General features: G+C 40.8%; 2 protein-coding genes across 10 annotated transcripts in view; one reads left to right on the top strand and one right to left on the bottom strand.

Annotated features, from left to right (window-relative positions):
* Positions 1-4,756: 4,756 nt before the first annotated feature.
* Positions 4,757-10,318, top strand: c8h12orf29 (chromosome 8 C12orf29 homolog). Its single transcript, XM_017717695.2, has 7 exons — positions 4,757-5,009; positions 6,785-6,902; positions 7,195-7,290; positions 7,801-7,917; positions 8,131-8,328; positions 9,437-9,606; positions 9,730-10,318. Exons 1-7 carry the CDS (start codon positions 4,920-4,922, stop codon positions 9,928-9,930), a joined length of 990 nt encoding a protein of 329 aa, XP_017573184.1. The 5' UTR covers positions 4,757-4,919; the 3' UTR covers positions 9,931-10,318.
* The window catches only part of cep290 (centrosomal protein 290), a 30,617-nt gene continuing 21,405 nt past the window's right edge, over positions 10,247-19,458 (bottom strand). For 5 of the 9 annotated variants that reach the window (XM_017717688.2, XM_017717689.2, XM_037540514.1 and 2 more), the window contains 19 exons: positions 19,143-19,342; positions 18,432-18,645; positions 18,080-18,217; positions 17,649-17,870; positions 17,024-17,158; positions 16,507-16,655; positions 16,232-16,387; positions 15,925-16,048; positions 14,968-15,597; positions 14,323-14,457; positions 13,974-14,060; positions 13,637-13,801; positions 13,238-13,360; positions 12,954-13,126; positions 11,471-11,612; positions 11,295-11,368; positions 11,086-11,180; positions 10,935-10,993; positions 10,247-10,843 (listed from right to left, as the gene is read on the bottom strand). In XM_017717688.2, coding sequence (XP_017573177.1) covers positions 10,655-10,843; positions 10,935-10,993; positions 11,086-11,180; positions 11,295-11,368; positions 11,471-11,612; positions 12,954-13,126; positions 13,238-13,360; positions 13,637-13,801; positions 13,974-14,060; positions 14,323-14,457; positions 14,968-15,597; positions 15,925-16,048; positions 16,232-16,387; positions 16,507-16,655; positions 17,024-17,158; positions 17,649-17,870; positions 18,080-18,217; positions 18,432-18,645; positions 19,143-19,342 — 3,210 coding nt within the window. In that variant the 3' untranslated portion in view covers positions 10,247-10,654. The remainder of the gene's footprint in view (positions 10,844-10,934; positions 10,994-11,085; positions 11,181-11,294; positions 11,369-11,470; positions 11,613-12,953; positions 13,127-13,237; positions 13,361-13,636; positions 13,802-13,973; positions 14,061-14,322; positions 14,458-14,967; positions 15,598-15,924; positions 16,049-16,231; positions 16,388-16,506; positions 16,656-17,023; positions 17,159-17,648; positions 17,871-18,079; positions 18,218-18,431; positions 18,646-19,142; positions 19,343-19,458) is intronic. The other 4 variants (XM_017717691.2, XM_037540515.1, XM_017717687.2 and 1 more) reach the window with 3 other exon arrangements.

Raw genomic sequence — 19,458 nt, 5'->3', positions numbered from 1 at the left:
CGAATATGGCTGCAAATCAGTGCTTTCAGTTTTTATTCCAGAGCTTCTCGATATCAGAAGTAAGAATGTTTATTAATATTCAAACGGAATGAAAATGTGACTGTTCCAGTTTCCCATCTTGTCAGTCCTGGCCATAGAAGAACCATGCTTGAAAAAGAGATCTGTGATTGTGAAGAACCTTCTAAAGTTTTAAAAACATTTATATAATATAAAGGTTCTCTGCTAATTTATGCATTCATCCTAGAGCCTATATGTAATGTGGAGGTTCTTTAAACTTTGTTTTAAGGAACCATCAAATTGTAGTGAACAGATGTGGTTCTTCTATAGCATTGTGCAAAGAACCCTTGATTATTCCTGCTGTAAGTGTTCACATGTAGGTCCACATTGAAGGTTCTTTGCTCATAGAACTACATGTTACATATTCACTTTATAGAATAATAACTAATGTGATTAATAACTGAATAAAGTGGTCAGTCAGATAAACCAGTGCTGAAGGCATGCATCTATAATTGTGAGAGTAGCCTCTTCAGTGAGGTGCTAAAATATCTAGACCTAGTGCCCAGAAACTCCACTTAAATGAATATCGGGATATGTCAAACACTCACTAACTTAAAAGTTGAGGTATAAGTAGTTAAACTCATACATAATACAGAAAAAAGGAAGTTGAGTTAGATCTTCTTTTTGAAGTTGACCAACAAATAGAACAATTGATCTCTCCACTCTCGCTCTCATACTCTCATTCATGATACTCCAATAATAATGGGCCTGTTTTAAGGTTTTGTGAATGTTGTTCTATTTATTTTAGTCAGCATGTCAGATGCATGTTGGAACTAAACGTTGCAGGAAAGAAGATCTGCAGGTGGAGGGTGGGTGACCACCGTCCTGCCTTTCTCCACACGCTGTACTGTTTACTCACATATTTAATCATCCGCTCACTCACTCACACTCATACAGTCACTCACACTCAAACCTTTACTCATTCACTCACTCCTAGTCACATGCACTCTCACATGCTCTCTCACACTCATCAGTTCACTCATTCACTTAAACACTCTTACACTGACCAATTCACTCATTCATTTAAACACTCACTCACTAATTCACTTAAATACTCTCTTACACTCATCAATTCACTCATTCACTGAAACTCACTCTTACACACTCACTAATTCACTCAGACACTTACGCTCTTAGACACTCACTCATTTACTTAAATACTCTCTTACACTGACCAGGTAACTCAAACACTTACTCTCTTACACACTCACTCCTTCACTTAAATACTCTTACACTGACCAATTCACTCATTCACTTAAACATGCACACATAAAACCACACTAATTCACTCACTCACATACTTCCTCAAACCCTCACTCTTTCAAACACAATCTCTCACTCACTCACTCACTCACTTACTCAAACCCTCACACATTCATACATTTACTAATTCACTTAAACACTCATTAATTCACTCATTCATCTAAACACTCATACTAATTGGCTCATTCACTGAAACACTTTCATTCATACATTCACTAATTTACTCATTCATGTAAGCATTTACTCACACATTTACCCACTAACTCACTCACTAACTCACTGATACTCAAATAACCCATTCACTCCCTCACACACACTCACTCTCTTAACACACAAATGTACTCATCCAGAAGTGTGTGTTCTGAATGTGTACAGTAAAGCAGTGTGTGTGTTGTGAGGTGTGTGTATTTTAATTTGAGTCCAGAGTAATAATAAGAAGATGATGATGATGAACAGTAAGTTCCAATTTAAAGAGAATGTTTGTTTTCTCTCTTGAAATGTAATTGAGTAAGATTACAAGTTCTAAATCTCAATGCCACTGTATAACAAAGTATATAACAAAGTTCAGTAAAGTATTTTTGACCCCCATAATACGTTTCGTGCACTTTAATTCTGGTGCTTTTTACACTTTGTATGGTCTGTTGTTTATGATTGATGATACTCTAATATTCAGTTTAACAAACTGCACAAACCTTGTGTTTCAAGACAGAAATCCGGACCATCATAATGAACAATAATATTTCAGAACCTATTAAACACAACCAAGACACTGAGATATATAAAAGCAGCATATTTATTTTTCTCTTTTGCTGACATTTTCCTGTTGGTCTGTAGTTGTTAGGCATCATGATGGAAGGTGGGGTCTTTGGCTTTGGCTTTTGTTGTCTTGAGGGACAGTGCAGATGATGTCTTCACTCTGCTGCTATGACTCTCAGTCCCTTTCATTGTCCTCCTCTACCTCAAGCAGGCCCGGGGAGATGGACACACGCAGACGGGGAATTTGTGTCTGAAAAAAGTCCAGGTTGACACCTAGTGTCCCACAGAGCTCTGCTATTGTCCTCCTAGATCTCCTTCTCCGGCGCAGATAGACCACAGGAGCTTCCTGCTCAGTTACAGAGGGAGCAATATCAGGTTCTCGAGCACTGTCGTAATCCTGCGAGGAGTCCTCAACATGCTCATGGATTTCCTGTTCTTTGCTCTGCACCTCTTTTTGTTGTTCAGTCTGAGTCTCAGCTGTCTCTGCTGGGACGTCCTGTTTGAGCTCAGTGTTCTTCACCTTTTCGTGCTCCAGCATTGCCTTCTCACAAGGTTTCAAGACGGCTCCACGTCTCCTCTTTGACACGACCCTCTGAGGTTTTGGACCAGCAGGTGGGGTCGGTTGAGTGTACGGATGTTCAGCAGAGGTGTGAATCCCTCCACTCACAGCACTGCTAGTGTCTTTACTTTGTGTTTGGTAAGCACGGTGAGACGTCAAGGGTTCAAGCAGCGTCATTCTGCCAGCGGTCACATAGATTTGCTGGGTTGTTTTTGACATCTTGACCGCTGTACCTATGACACTTAGCAGATTGGGTTCTGCTGGAGGTTCTCTGCTGATGCTGGTGCCTCGGTTTCCACTAACTGTCTGCCCAGGCAGTGGTGGAAATTTGGTGGGTGGTCTGGGCCTTGGGTTCCTCTCAGGCTTCTTCACAGTCTGGGTTTTTTTTTTCCAGATATCTGGCAGAAAAAAATCCCTGCACATTCTGTGAAGAGTAACATCACAGGGTCCCAGTCTCAGCACCACTGGCTGTAGAACCTGTTGTTCCTGGATTAGGGAGGTTCTTTTACTCCTCTTCTGATAGTTCTCCTCCTTCATGATTACTACACCTCAGTAATGACAATAAGGGAAAACTAGTTTGTTAAAGAAAAAGGAAGCACAGAATAGTAAAGTATGTAAAGAATGGTCTCCAACAGCTTCACTGATCGAGTGAAAATCCAAAAGTGATTTCTTCTTTAACTGACGTCTTACTTATGCCCTCACAGCCCCGTTGTGACGTCATCTGCAGGCCCATATTAGGGCATATCGTTCTTCCACTTATTAAGGGCCCTACACTAATAACATCCTAATGTACGTAGCTGATATACGAATTCATGACGTACTAATTATAAACTAAGGATTTTGAGAAAATATGTCATTATTCTGGCGTAGTAACTCGAAATCTGGAGGAAATAAGTAGCTATTAGTTGCTTGTTCGACATCGTAAAACTAAATTGAGAGAAAACAAGGCGCCGGGCTCATAGACATCATACCCAGGAGTGGTGAGGGGTGCATGACTCGCCATAACGCTCCCTAATAGTTAAGAATAATTTGATAATCACAAGTATCTGTTGAATGAATACAATTATATATGAGTAATGAGTAAACTGACTGTTAGAGTATTTTAGTATTACTAATAATAGTATAATACATTTAAATATTTGCCCCCCCCTTCCCATTGAAAAAAAATGGTTGCGCCCAGAGCGGGAGACCGGAGCGGGACCTTCTCCGGCTTCACTGACGTTCCCGGTCTGTTATAAGATCGTTATAAACAGCTAGAATTTCTGCCGCTACGACGACTTTTAATGTGGTTACGAGGTAATTTAACATGTTACTGCATAAAAATGTGAGGAGTTATTATCCTACAGCCCAAGAGACTCTAGACCTTTGAAAGTATATCTCTGTGAAAGCTGATCTGCTGTGTAGAGAAATCAGGTCATCGTCACATCATCACGAAGAGGGTTCATGTTTTTCACTGACATTATAAAACAGGCTTTCAATGAAAGACTAGGAAATTAAAAGCTGTGGTTTGCTTGGGTTAAGCACAACTTACTTTTTTTGTACAGAAATAAAAGTCGTACCAAGCTCATTTGCCACCCTGGTCAAATTGCATGTTTATTTATATATTTCAGTGAAAATAAGTCAACGCTTTCTCTACAGGGACCAAAATTAAGTGACATTTTCTGCAGTATTTAGTGAACTGTTTCTGTGTATCTACGGCGTTTAACACAATGGTAAATATTAAATATAAAACGTGCTGTAACTTTTGCACATGCCACGTTTTCCGTATTATTTATTCATTTAATTGTACTTTCTGTGTTTATAAAAATCAAGAAAACGTGTAATCTGACCCGGAGTTGCCAGACTTTGGCATACGATTCTGGGAAGAACGCCACCACAGTGCCGCACGCCCTCTAGTGGCTGACTGCTTTATTCGGACTTTGTGGGATTTTCTTCTATTTTTCCCCCAGTATAAATAACACTTTTACTTACTTCAGCTTAGTTCATTCGTTTCAAATGATAAAAGGCTAAACGGATTTCTAGTGTTGTGAATATGGAATTGATCTTTGGTAAATGTCAGTTGATTCTTATTCTTATTATTGTAATGACTCCGGACCACAAGGCGTCAGCAAAGAGCGCCGCTTCGCAGTCAGAATCAGCGCAGTGTGTAATACAGGCTGCTGGTAGCGTTATTTAGCCCGCTAACGCGGCGTGTGCTGGTTTATTTAGTTTGGCTGCAGTTTCTGGGCAAATAAAATGTTATAAACTGAGGCTGTGCAGAAGTTAATTAAGAGCGCGACCAGCAATGCGCCGCCTGGGCTCAGTGCAGCAGAAGGTTCCCTGTGTTTTCCTCACTGAGGTGAGAGAGGAACCGTCCAGAAAGCGGGACCGTCAGGTGAGCGGAGAGCAGCGCGTCTGGTGGAGCCTCCTGCTTTTCCTCCGAGCTGCTGTTTGTGTTGCTGCAGTCACGGTGTTTCACACGAGGCTGGAGTTGCCTTCTTATTTATTCGCCAGCTTCGAACTCGAATTCGACGGTCCACCTTAAATAGAGTAGCAGCTGCATTCTGAAGCCTGGTTACAGCGGGGGGGCTATAACGCAGCTGCGCGTCATTTAAGGTGGAACGGGATAGTGAAACGAGAAAATATTGGGGTGATAAAAACATTTTGCATCGAGACCCAGAATATTGTTTCTTCTTATTATTATTATTTTTCTTGGTTTGCTCGCGGAGCCAAACAGGCAGCCTCACATTATTGGTAATATTTACAGTAAATGACTGCTCACTTACAGGGTCTATTTCATCAGCTGGAAATTTAAAGGCCCCGTATCCTTCTTCTTGTATTTTTCCCCATTATTCTTATAATGCATGATTTTAAGACTGGTAAATGTAAATCCACAGGCAGTCGTATATTATGCCCTGTTCCAGAAGTAAACCTGAGCTTCAGCCTGAGTGGGCAGAGCTCAGATTGCTGTAGGCCAAATGGCTGGTCGTATGTAAATGTGTTGCTTTTCATGAAAAACATTGCAGTTTAGTTTTCATATGGACTGAATGGTTTTCAGACCTCAAAAACAACTTTCTTTTGTTTAGATAAAGTGAGGAAAATGTGACCTGGGCTGTTTAGGCCAGGTGACGAGTAGCCAGAGGGAATGTTCCTTAGTTCCTCCTCATGGACACATGAAAGCCAGTTGCATGGACTGTGAGGAGGCTTATTCTTTTATAGAAGGAATAAGAAATCATACTACCACTGTATTAAAACGTAGTGTGATTGACGGTACAGACGTCACAAAACAGAATGAGCCAAACCGCAAACTTTACCACACGATTTCTGCAGGATTAAATGATCGAGAGGTAGGTAAACAATGTAATTCCAAATTTTTTGATGTGAAATGCTTTGCTCTAGAGATGATTAAGATTAAGTGACCCTTATTAATCCCACAGCGGGGAAAATTCACCTCTGCATTTGACCCATCTGTGCAGTGAAACAGCACATACACACTAGGGGGCAGTGAGCACACTTGTCCGGATCGGTGAGCAGCAATATCCCCAGCACCCGGGCAGCAGTTGGGGGTTGGGTGCCTTGCTCAAGGGCACTTCAGTCGTGTGCTGACAGCTCAGGGGATCGAACCGGCGACCTTCTGGGCACAGGGCTGGTTCCCTAATCTCCGGCCCATGATTGCCCCTGAATTGTTCACACTGGTGCTGAAAGGAGCCAGACGTCTATACATCCAGAAACTCCCTCACAGTAGGTTATTACATTAAATGGGTGTGAATATACTGCCTGGTGTCTGGACACATTGTTTTATTATACTTTTGACGTATTTGGGCTACAGCAGATTTCTTTAAATCCGTTGATGGCGGAGGGGTACGTGTAGGGCGTTGTAAGGCAAAAAAGTCCCCAAAGAAATTGGAAATTCTGTAACTTTCTCTCAAATAAAGCATTTCACACCAAACCTCACTGGATGATATTTAGCAAAAATTCATACAGCTTCATTAGAAATTTTGAGAAATGAGTGGAGTTCCCTTTTGAAGGTAGTAAGAAGTCCTGCTTCATGAGACAGACCCCTGAACTAGAGGTGGGCAACACTGAACTGGAACAGTCACTAGTGTTACTGCACAAACTCAATCAGGACAGCACCAAACAAAACATTAAATATTAAATGTTTGTGTTCAGCAATTTCAGGTGGTTGCCACAGAAAACGTGAATCCTGTGGCTTTGGAGTCAGACATTGACTGCGCGCTCGCCACAGAGAAGCTGGATGGCACATGCTGCTATGTCACAACATACAACGGTACACATACATGACAGCCTGAAATGTATGAACTTACTGTTTTACGTATTGCAGTTTATTCACATTCACGAGGAAACTGAGGAGGCTGTAGTGAAAGTGATTATTTTACCAGGTGGATTTGTTGTGTCTCAGGCACTGCAACATTTTTACATATTCCACTTAGAAACAGTTAACAGATGAAGCCGTGTGCTTGCACTGAGTGGCACTATTCAAACAGTAATTGTCTCTCAGCTGCTTACTGTAACTCTGTTTAATTTTTTCATACAGCTGTTCATTTTGTCTGCTTTTGAAGGTGAACCGTACCTTTGGGCACGCTTAGATCGGAAACCAACCAAACAGGCAGACAAGAGGTTCAAAAAGTATCAGCACTCTCAGAAGACCTGTAAAGGTATTCTGCTCATCTTCCCGAAGTTCAGCCTAACGCTGTTGTTGGAAGAAGACCTCGTATCTGCATTTTTGACATTTTTCAGTTTTTGGTATTCAAAATGCCCGTTACCCTCACATTGCATATTAATTTCATGATGAATGGACTAAAAGAAATTCCACTGACTTGCATGGAATGTTTTTTCCTTCTCCTGTAAAGTTATTTTGGAGATACAAGGTTTTCTTCCGACAAAAGTGATAATACAACATTCCCATCAGTAGAACAGCATAGTGGGACATGCTGGTGACAAAATAACATTGTGATACTTGAGGACATTTTCATGTGAAAAGGAAAATGTGGTATTCTGACATCTCTAATAAAAGTAATTAAAGATAAAGATAATGGCATAATGAGATGACATCGGATCAGCTGTGTATTACTTTGTGGATTAAGGCGTTACTCTACACTGGTTGTTGCTTTTACAGCCCCTATAATTGGTTTAAATCAGGTTTGGTTTACATTCTCTCATGATAGGTTTCACATGGAATATAGAAGAAGATTTCAGAGCTGTGCCCGACTCCTGGATTCCTGCACAACGGGTCCAGCATGAGAACGGCCACCCAGTGCCTGATGAACATGGTCATACACCTGGTAAACAAATGTTTTTGCACTGTAGACAATCCTCAAAGCTCTGTTATAGATCACATCACAAGCAGGTTCTTGAATCCAGTCCTGGGCACTCACATTTTCTACTTAATCAGTCCAATTATCAAGACTTTTATTTCGCAAGGCAGATGTGCTCATGTTTGTTATATTGCATTGACTGGAAGCCAAGGTGATCATAAAACTGCTTTCACTTTGAAGGATGGGTTCCAGTGGAGGAGACCAACAAGCAATATTGTTGGCATTCCTCTGTGGTGAATTATGAAGCTGGATTAGCTCTAGTTTTGAGGCCTCACTCTGAAGATAAAGGTCTGCTGGAAGTTGCCAGCATTCCACTGTTGGAGCTGATGGAGCAGACGCTGGAGCTGATTGGAACCAATATCAATGGAAACCCGTATGGTAAGCATCAAGCGGATTGGTGTGAAAACAGGAAGTGATGGCTGGTAGCTGTCCTAATGTGTTGAGGTTCTGCCGCCTTCAAAGTGCTGGGTGACACAAGGCTAAAAATGGCAGAGAGCTAAATTGCTGTGGGCAGTTTATTGGTGGATATATTGAAACGTGTTGATTTCGATGACATCACAGGAACAGTGATCTCAAAACAAGCCATTTTTGCGTAATAGTTCCCTAGGTGGACTGTAAGGGCTAGTCCAGGGGTCATCAATCCAAATATTAAGAACCATTTTGTCCTTTCAACAAAAATCGAACCACCTTCGGAGCCACAACATTTTATGTTGGTTTTACCATCTTGACTGTAAACATGTCGTGCTGATGTTCTAGCATAGGATAAAAATGTAATATAACTGAAAATGCAGACTTAATTTGCTCTGCTTTAAGATTTAGCTCAGCTATAGCCGCTTCTCTTGCATCTCCAGCAGTAAACGTTTCCACAAAAGTAGGATAAAACATCTTTCAGCATTTTTTTCACTTTTTGTTCGAAATTGCGAACATGAACTCAGTTTCTCGTTCAAATTTCCCCTTTCCACCTTAAATGGCATAGTTACATTCAGGCACCATTTAAGGTGGAACTGGAAAATTCAAACAAGAATACTTCATGACTTTTTAGTGTTTGACAGTTTCTCATTGCTGATTAAACGTATCAGGAAACCAGCTGAGAGCTTATAAGTGCAAAAAGTCCATATGTCTCTAAATTATCGATGTTTGTCTTAAATCTTTCTCTTTGCTTTTTCATTGGGTGCTTGTTAGGCGAGACTGTGGTCTGCATTGGTGTGACCAGCAGTTTTTATTTTACTGCAAAGGAGGATTTTGTTTTTTACCTAAAAATCTAATTTTGCTGAGGAGCCACAAGAGGGCAGTAAAAGAGCTGTGTGTTGCTGACCCCTGGGCTGGGGATTAACAGTACATTTTGGAACTTTAAATGTTATTACGTACTACAGCAAACCTTTTTTATTTTAGTGAGGAACATGGAAGCGTGATATGGCTGCTTTAAGACGTTTTTAGCAAAAGACAAAATTACCAGTGGGGTAGTGTAACTACTGCGTTTTCACAGGATTGGGCAGCAAGAAGCATCCGGTCCATGTTTTGGTGCCCCACGGGATCCTGCAGGTCAGAAATGCTCCTCCGGTGGAATACCAGCAGCTTTACTCCTGGTTTCAGGAATGCCATGAGGGCCGTGTGGAGGGAATTGTTTGGCACTGTAATGACGGCACTCTTATCAAGGTGATGAAGTCATATCAACAGTGATCAGTCAGGAGTCTTGGAATTGTTCAGACACCAGTCATTTCTATATTTTTTTGCACATCTAACAAGCTCTATGTTCCACTGATATTCGCTTTTTTACAGGTTCATCGCCATCATTTGGGTCTGAAATGGCCAGATGGTGACACCTTTCTGAGCTCCAGGCCTGTGGTTGTTCACGTGGACAGGAGGACGTATGATCCAGCGAGTTTGGCTGACTCACATAAGGACTTATTCTGCATACTTTCCGGCTTCAATGGAGAGCATTTCAACTCCATCCGAGACATACAGGTTGAAAACTGCTAATTTAAGGTGGACCAGGGAAATACGAAACATTCCTATATACTGTTCACCTTGTGCTTAAAAAATGGTCAGTGTTGTTAATCTTTGCCAGCTCTTAAATATTACCATGAGATCAAAGCTGCTTATTGTAAGTCTTTAAGAAGCCACTGAATTTAAGCACTTAAAAACAGTAGGCACGTGATGTATGGTAATGCAAACTTTAAACAGTGGATTCATTCACTCTCGATTTTAAGTGGGAGAGTTAAAATGTATATAATTCATTTGATACGAATTCTTCAGCACATCATCATCACTACGAATAAGTAAATAAATGAACTGATTAGAAAAAAGTGAAAATATTTATTCTACATGGAAACTTGTAATAAAGACATTTAAACAGCTGGAAACTTGCTACAGATGGTCTCTGCGCTTTACTGTGTCCGATTTCAGTGATGACATAGTACTGTACATGTAACAGAGCTACTAAATGTAAAACACTACATTCTGTAGGTACTCAATAAGGCCACAAATAACCAGCACTGAAAACAACACATGCTCTAATCTTTGTACATTGTAAATTAGCCGTGCTTTTGAAACACAATGTTCGCGTAAAAATTCTCATTAAAATAACTGAATCATGAAAACATTCCAAAGTTGTCATGCCTACACACTGTGAGTACTGTGTTTGGTCTTAATAGAGCCTTTAAAATAATTTAAGACTTGCACCCTCTTGTACACATGTTTTGTGTTAGCTGAGTGATCCGTCTGTTGGGATGTCCACTGGTACTCCAAAGCGTTCTGAAAGTTTTTTCAGCTGTTCTTCCAGAATGATGTTTTTCTTCACCTCCACGTTGTAATTGAACTTCAGATCTTCAAGCTCCTCAAAGAATGTCGGGTCAAAGTTTGCCAGTTCTTTGGTCATCCTTCTAACTTCGTCCTTAGGATATGAACAGTTGTCACACGTCATGTATTCCACAGTACTGTTTCACATTAACAACACAATAAGGCTATGTTATTTGGAAAAATACCTGCAGCTGACTCCTTTCAGCATTGGCTGCTTTTATTTGGGCCTGAAGCTCTTTGTATCCTAGAAAAAGAATTAATGTAAGTTAATCTGGTGAGCCTGGAGTACGATACAGATCATTTAATGGCATTCATTATTATTCAGTATAATGGTACCTGGTCCAGCTTTGCTGGTTCCAAACTGCTCTTCGTATTTCTTGATCTGCTGGAGAAGCTGAGCCTTTTCACGCTCCAGCTGATTGTGTGCGAGTCTGTGAAATGCATGTCAGCATGTGTGATTATGTGAGACTTTGGGAGTCTTTTGAAATGGATTAAAAGTGATCTGTTTTCATTTACTTCCTCTCCACTTTACATTCCTACATTACCTAACAGACTGAAACTCCAGAGCAAGCCCCTCATCGGTAGTTGCTCCTATGGGGATATTTTTCAAGAGCTCTACCTGAAGAAGAAAAAAACAAACAAAAAAAAAATTGTACATTTTCAGATTTTCACATAGCTACATTTTCATATAAAATGGTCTCCAAAAATATCACTAACATACTTGTTCCTTCAGCTGTATGATGGTACGCTGTGCTCTCTGCTCTTTCTCGTAGGCCTCTGTCAGCTGCAGTTTAAGTTCTGAGAGACTTGCATTTTTCTTGGAGAGTTCACTCTCAAGCTCTTTCATTTTATTTTCAAACAGCCTGGAGGAAAAACAGGTTAATTTCTGGATTGTTGTGGAACGGCATCCCTACAGATTTCTTTGGGAAACAATGCAAGTCCCTCTAAAAGAATGCAGCTTATAATAAAGACAAAGGGTGGACACACTGAGTACTGAAACACAATGTCATATTTATTTGTTGAGACTTCTAATGTTTCTGTATATACGCTGCTTTTTACCTCCTGATGCTCAAAAATGAACAACTGGTCCAATAGGAAAAAAAAATCATTTATTTAAGCCTGCAACCCTGGACTCTAGATTTATAAGTTGGGAGAGGAGAGGTATTACCACCTTTAAGGATTTCTTTGATGACACATTTAGAAGTTTCTCCTCAGTAGTTTCCAAATTTAGGCTCCCTAGAACAGACCTTTTTAGATTTTTTCCAAGTTTGTCACTGTGCACAATCCCTTTACCCCATGTTTCCGGAATGTCCCCAGCTCTCCCCTGGGAGGACTTTTTTACTGTGAATTTTTTATATTAAGATTTTGTCTTTTAATAAAGCAAAGGTTTCTGAGGCCAAGACTAAATGGGAAGCGGAGTTAGGTCTTGAGCTGGAGGAAAGATGGTGGACTGAAGCTTTGGACAGAGTTAACTCTTCATCCTCTTGTGCAAGGCTAAACATAATGCAACTGAAAGTTATTCAGAGCTCATCTATGCAATGCTAAATTAGCACAAATTTATCCTGAGGTTAAGCCAACCTGTCTTCGCTGCGTCGAGGACCCGGTGACCCTCTCTCATATGTTTTGGTCTTGTCGCAAATTGGGGAGACTCTGGGACTTTGTATACTCTACTCTTTCAACAGTCTTTAATAAACAGTCCCTGCCCTCTACTAGCTATTTTTTAGTATTTATATTGGCACTACCCCGTTGAATTCCCGAGAATTGGAATCTATAGCTTTTGCTCTGTTATTGGCAAGGTGAAGAAATCTGATTAGTTGGAAGTCTCACTCTCCTCCCTCTCATTCCCTCTGGCTAAAAGATGTTGTTTTCTTTTTGCACCTCGAGAAGATCAAGTTTAGTTTGAGGGGTTCAGTGGACAACTTTTCACGGTGCTGGTGATTATAAGGCCAAATTTTGTAGTTGTTGCTTTAGTACTTTTGTCTGTAAATGTTTTATTTTGTATTTGTGTTGTAAAACCTTTAAAAAGCAATAAAAAAAAGAACAACTGGTCCATAATAGCTGTTTTGACTGGAACTGAAATAAATCAAAGGATTGCCTCTGACTTTTGCAAAGTTAATATTAATATTACACATTTAGTGACTGAGATCTTTATACTTAAAAGGAAATAGAAATGAAAGGGAAAATAATTATAGTTAGTACAGTACCTGGTCACAACTGTAGATTTCCAGCTCTTGCTATCTGCCCTTTCTAATGATGGCACCCTGGACTGAGCCAGCAGAAGCTTCTGGACGGTCTCCTCAAGCTCTGCCTTTAGCTTCTCATTTTTCACCTCCAGACTGGCCTTTTCCACTCTCAGCTTCTCTGCAGTCTCAGATTCCTGGGTTGGAGCACAACAAAACCTCTTTTACAATCAAAGTTATAAATTATTTTAACACAGCCAGACTGCGCTGACTTAGATACGCTTCAGCCAAATGCTGCAAAGTCTTACCTTCTTGAGGTCCCTGCGCAGTCGTTCATTTTCCATCACAATTTTCTCCATTCCTTTAGTTTTTGATTCAAGTCTTGATGTCAGCTGAACTTCCATTTTCCCCTTCATCTCGTCATATTCAGTCTGTTGCCCAAAAAATAAAAAATAAAAAATTTAAATGGTAGAAAATAAATGTTATGTATAAAAATAGACAAAAGAACAGTTTCAGGCTATAAGATGACTACTACTGTTTTCAGCTGTGCGAAATACTTTTGTCCATTTTTATAGATAACTGTAGGTCATACAGTGTCAGAAGCTACACAAGACTGTGTGTTTCAGATTACTTCACTTAATATGGACGCCAAACATGTCTTGGCTAATTATCTACATTCAAAGTATAGGGGAAACTATGGCTTTAACCTTCAATTTCTCATGCTCTCGTTCCAGAGAGGTTAGCTGCTCTTGTGTCGCAGTGGTCGAGCTCTTTTTAAGACTATCATTCTCTCTTTGCACCTTCTCCACCACCTTTTTCATCAGTGCAATGGTCTTCTCCAGCTCAGGGACTGTTTTTCCACTCCGTCCAGACTGCACAAGAATGAGACAATGTTCAGCTATGAGAGCATTTTCTATCCAAATCTTTGTTTATCATGATGGCGGCACCACAAAGAAGTCAAAAAACAGACAAACCTCTCGCAGCATAGGACAGATGTTTTTTTAATAGAAACCTCAAGATGAGATGGTGGATACAAAGACCTACCCCACGGACATGCCCCAGCTTCTTTTCCACCTCTGCTTTTTCCTTTTTCAGCACGTTACACATCTCTTTGAGGTCAGATACCTGATCCTGTTGATGAACAATAATAGGATTGTCCTCATTGTACAAGTTGTGCTATTGAAAGCTAATTATGTTGTTAATATGCCTCAGAGGGTCTGTCCTAGTTGTTTTTAAAGGAATATTTCATCCAATAAATGCTAATGTGATTATGAATGAAAAGAAGCGAGCAAGGTTAGTTAGCACTATTCAAATAAGGTTTTTCCACTGCCGGTCCACTCTCTGTTAACCTTTTTTCAGATGCATTCCCTTAAGAGTAAAAACTTAGCTGTACCTTAAGACGGGGCAGGTCTTTGTTGGCCTGTTCTAGCTGAAAGTGAAGCTCTAGGTTCTCTGTGGATAGTTTGAGGTTCTCTTTCTGTAGCTCCTGCTCCCTCTGTGATGGGGTACCAGAGCCTCTGCCGGATGTCTGTGCAGCAAACGACATCACATTTAACAGGGAAGTAACAAATTAATGGGAATTAAGTGAATAAATAACAATTCAGGATCAGGGTTTGACAATAATGTGTGGCCGCTATAGTACGGCAAGATGCACAACTCTGGGACACTGGAAAGGAACACAAGCACGAAGCCTATGGAGCTATAAAGCTTTCAGGATCTGTTATCTTTCTTGATGGAACAGCCTAAGGTCAAGTACCTTGGGACACTTGGGTGGTTTCACTTTGCCATGTCTCCCCTGTTTACCTCCATCAATCATGGCAGACCTTGACAGCACTGGTCTAAGGCCATTGTTTTCAAAGGTAAATTTACTCTCTGGCATGTCAAGAATGTTTTTGGGGTCAACAGCACTTGGGTCCCCATCATGCTCTGTGATGGAGGTCTCTCCAGTACTCTCCAAAGTACTCAGTCTTTGCTGCTCAATGGGAGGACTCTCTGTTTCTGATTCTTTCTCTTTACTGGTATGAGACTCAGTAGATACCTGCAAGTCCTTGTTTGGCTCCTCCAGGGCTTCTCCCTCAGTCACAAACGTTTCCCTTCCCTCTGTATGTTGGTCGGTTTCACCCTGCTCTTGCTCATCCTGTTCTTGTTCCTTAGGTTTCTCCTCTGCCTTATCTGGTTCTGTTAAGTCCTGCTCTATTGGAGCCGTCTCCCTTTTCTGCTCCTCCTCTTCAGTTTCAGTGCGTTTCATTTCTGGCTCTTTTGCAGGCTGGCTTTCTTGGTCATCTTTAATGTCCTCTTGCTCTTCTTGGTGTACCTCAGTCTCATCTACGGGTTTGTTACCACTTTCTTTCCCAGCATTACCTTCATCAGTACCTGCCAGATTGCCTGATTCCTGGTCTGTACCGCCCTCTTTTGCAGGGAATGATTTATCTCCATTCTCTTCTGCAGCTGCCTCGCATTCAGTTTGCGTTTCCCTGACCACCATGACTGTTTGCACCTTATCAGCTTTCATCTCCTCATAATGTTCTTGTGGATGGAAAGATTTGTTGTTGCTTAATGTGGAAGACTGGATATTTTCATCTTGACTGTCATGTGTGACTTTAAAGGTCATAGATTGAATACTTTTTGGAGACAAGCTGAATTGGGAAGATGAAACTCCACTTTTATCCTTTGCCAGCAAATGTTGGAAAAGAAGGAAAAGTAAAATAAAGATAAGAGAGAAGAGCAGCAAAATGAAAAGCAAGATGTTCTGCATGGCGTTAGTATATGTAAAACAGACTTTATCAGCCTGATCTTATTTGTTAAACAGCCCCTGTTTGTACAGTATTAGCCGTTTTTGCTTGAAGTGTTCCTTTAATGAAGAGTGGAATAAGTAAAAAGAGTTTCCTTTTTCTTTATTCACGGCATAACTTGTGTGTGAGAAATTGTGAAGAAAAAGAAAAAAGCAAGAAGGCAAGAAAAAAAGAATGAAACATGGATGAAAAGGCATACTTACAGAAGGTCTGGATGGAGGCTCTTTTGCCAGCTGAGACTCCAGAGAATGAAGCCTCTCCTCCAGATAGCGATTCCTGATGTTCATGTCCTCCATCGCAGCATCCCGAGGTAAAGCCTGTTGCTGTCTGAACAGCAAACAAAAAACTATAACACTGCGACTTCCAAATACAAACTATAACACTGTGACTGTCCCATCTGCAAGCTTGTTCTCTAGTTATATCACATATAAATGCTATTACAACAGATTAGACCACAATCTTTTAACTAACCAATAAATGGAAGATGGTATGGTAAAAAGTCAAACATACTTCATTATTTCAATCTGCTGCTCTAGCTCACAGTTCCTTTTTATCAGTGCCTCGATCTCTTGGTCAGTCTCGAGAGTCCGTGCACCTACCACCTGATCGGCTGTCACTCCACGACTTTTCAGCTTCTTCTGCAGGGCCACCTTCTCTTGCTCTAGCCTGCAGAGCATAAGGAAAAGCACCAGCAGTGTTAAAGTCCAATTTTACATCATTTTCATCATCAGATATTTGCGTATTTCAAATAAAAATAAAATGGGACATGGTATCTTGTTTCTAACCTTCCATAGAGCTCTTTCAGGGTAGACAGCTGTTTGGAGAGGGAGTCTGTCTCTTTCTCCTTCTCCTTCAAGATGTTCCGGACTTTCTCCATCCTGGCCTGCCACTTTTTTCCCTCCTCCCACCTCACCAGCTCTTCTTTAGAAGACTGCTAAGACAGAAACCAACACATTATCTGCAAAACTACTCATAGTTAAAAGTCATTATATTTCTTAAATTATGTTGTCTACAATTATTGTGATATGTATATTTGTTTCTAGCAATTGCTATGGTCTACCAATATGTATACTACAGCTATCCCTTGTTTCTCAAAAGCATTGTCAATTTTAAGTTGTGTGCAAAAGTTTGGGCATCTTTTTGTTGATTTCTGAAGTGAAAAGACATAAAAACAACATTTGCACCAAACTTTTAACTTAAAAGGTACCTTAAAAAATAAGACCTATTGAGTTAAACTGTGTTCACTGTGCACACTTTAGCACACTCACCTGACAGCTGATTAGAATTACATTCTGCGCTCACCTTGTCATCCTTCATCGTGGTCTTTCTTTCTGCTGGCTCTGAAACACTCTTCTTGTCTAGCTCAGACTCCAGCTTGCGGATTTTCTTCTGCAAAGCCTCTACAGAGGGGCCCTTAACTTCACTTTCAGCTTGACCCTGTAGCACACATGCATTTTGGTATTAACATACACAGAAGACAATGTAGAGTTAAAAAATGACATACATAGATACAGACAGCTTACTGCCTTGACATTAGCAGAAATACACTTTTGGGTTATTTTTTTCCACATTAGTATTCAATTGATACAAAAAAATCTTGATGCCTTACAAGACTCAGACCCTTAGAAAAGTCAGAGAGGAAAGAAAGAATGATGAATAGCAGAGCGTTGTCTAGACATATTCACTGCTGTAAAAGGGAGCCACTGTACTATGAGACCCCATGTAAATGGGATCACTTTTGGGATTCCCCTGATGCCGTCACCTTTGATGGCATTCTTAGAGAATCACTGATACTCTGGGGCAGTGTCGCTCAGAAATAGCTGTTTGTATTTTATACTGTAATAGCTACAATATGATAAAGCATGCTAGTTTTTTTTTGATGGATCACACAATTAGTGTGACAATAAGCAATGGCATTCTGATAGACCTGCAAGCCACTGCTGAGTCTCTTGACTTTCTGCTTGAGCTCCTCCAGATGTTCTTCCAGAGTGTCTCTTTCACTCTGCAGCTTGTTCTGGCTCTTCTGTCTCTTTTGCAGCTCCTTGTTGAGGTTCTCTACCTCCTCCTTCAGAGAGCTCTCTCGAGTTTTGGCCGCTCTCACATTCTCCTTCCAGCCCTGTAACTCCTCACTCAGCTCCTTTACACGGGCCTGATAACAAAGGCACATTTGTACGAAGTAAGTACATGCAACTCACAGACACTGAAACAAGGTTCACTTTTGGGGGGATTGGTTGCATCATTGAACACTGACCCTCAGCCAGTGTTCTCTCTGTGTGAATGCACATCCAAATGAGACCTGGATTACCAGGCTTACTCTAAAATGCTCTCTATGCATTCATCTGTTTCCAGAGTGCTGACCTGGAGTTCTTTGGTTTGCTTGTCCACAATCTGCTGAACATTAAGGGACTCTTCCTTTTGGGCTGCGTTTGCAATGATCTGCTGCTCGGCGTGGGATGTCATCTCTGCACGAAGCTCCAGCAGAGCTTTACTGAGAGCCTGCACACAAAGAAAAAGACACATGAACTGACAGCCCAGCTTTTCCTTTATGCAAGTACACCTAAAGCAGAGGCTACCCAACTAAAACACTTGTCTCATATGTCGTTGTGAGACGCTTCTCTCTCACAAAATGATGTAACAGTTACATAAGAGCTATTTTCTTAAGCTGTTATATATTTTCATATGCTTTCTGTAACACGATAGTGAAATGTACCTTCTGTTGCTTCTCCTTGAGGGCCAGCTGGGCTTTCAGACGCTCAACCAGGTTCTTCATAGTGTTACTTGGTGAGCGCACGTTAGCCTCTTTCTGGGCCTCCAGCTCAGTACGTAGGTACTGTAGCTCTTTCTCCATCTGGGACAGCTGGGATTTCAGGTCTTCTGCCTCCTGAGACACAGCCTTCATCTGGGAAGAATGCCTCTCCTCCAGCCTGGAAAACACAGCAAGTTGAAAATACCCAGGACTGTTGATCAGATATTAGATACAGATTCTATGTTAGCTAGTTAGTGCAGCACCTCGAAGATTATGGTATGAATGGTTATCTGACCTGCTGCATGATGAACTGGTAGTTACATGTAATCACAAAAATAATTAATTCAAAACAGGCTGTTTTCGCAGCTTAGTTTCCGTAAATGGAAGGTATGCATCAATGTATGAGGAGTGAATGGTACATTTTGAAACTTTAATGCTTATATATCATCACACAATGTTTATTTTAAATAGTGAGCCCTTTAATGGAAAGGACTGGAAGGTTTTCAAATTCTTGCATAAGTTTTTCTAATATCATACTTTGATAATTTCATAGTTTTTTGTTGACAAAAAATTCAACACTTTGTCCAGGATATTGAACTGGCATGTTATTGGGTGCAGCATCAGATCAAACAGCTTTCCAAGTCTGGTTTGCTAACCTCATGCTCTCAAACTCACTTGGCTATTTGTGCCGTGTGCTCTTTAGCTTGAGAAGCTGTGGCCTGTCTCTGTTTGTCCAGTTCAGCAGTCAGAACCTTCAGTTTGTGCGTTAGGGATGAGAGAGATGTGTCCTGTTCTGCCACTGTCTGCTCCATCTCAGCCAGGCGCGCCAGCTGCTTTGTGGTTGGCACGGAGATGGTGGGCTTCTTCATTAGCTCCTACAGAGTGCATCCATATGAGGAGTCAGTCTAATAGCTGGTATGACTCAGATTGTATAACTGAGCTTGCTGTTTGATTGAAAATTCCAGTGACACAAGAACTAAGGTACTAAACT

The sequence above is a fragment of the Pygocentrus nattereri genome, chromosome 8, assembly GCF_015220715.1.
Source record: "Pygocentrus nattereri isolate fPygNat1 chromosome 8, fPygNat1.pri, whole genome shotgun sequence".
Classification (NCBI taxonomy): Eukaryota; Metazoa; Chordata; class Actinopteri; order Characiformes; family Serrasalmidae; genus Pygocentrus; species Pygocentrus nattereri.
Note: the sequence above shows the minus strand (reverse complement) of the source record. Positions and strands in the feature narration are given on the sequence as shown.

Bases quoted from the DNA above. Each gene is read 5' to 3' on its own strand.
- c8h12orf29 (XM_017717695.2), top strand. From the start codon at position 4,920: ATGCGCCGCCTGGGCTCAGTGCAGCAGAAGGTTCCCTGTGTTTTCCTC. The intron at 6,903-7,194 runs GTACACATACAT...CTGCTTTTGAAG, and splicing joins CTATGTCACAACATACAACG to GTGAACCGTACCTTTGGGCA. The intron at 9,607-9,729 runs GTGATGAAGTCA...GCTTTTTTACAG, and splicing joins ATGACGGCACTCTTATCAAG to GTTCATCGCCATCATTTGGG.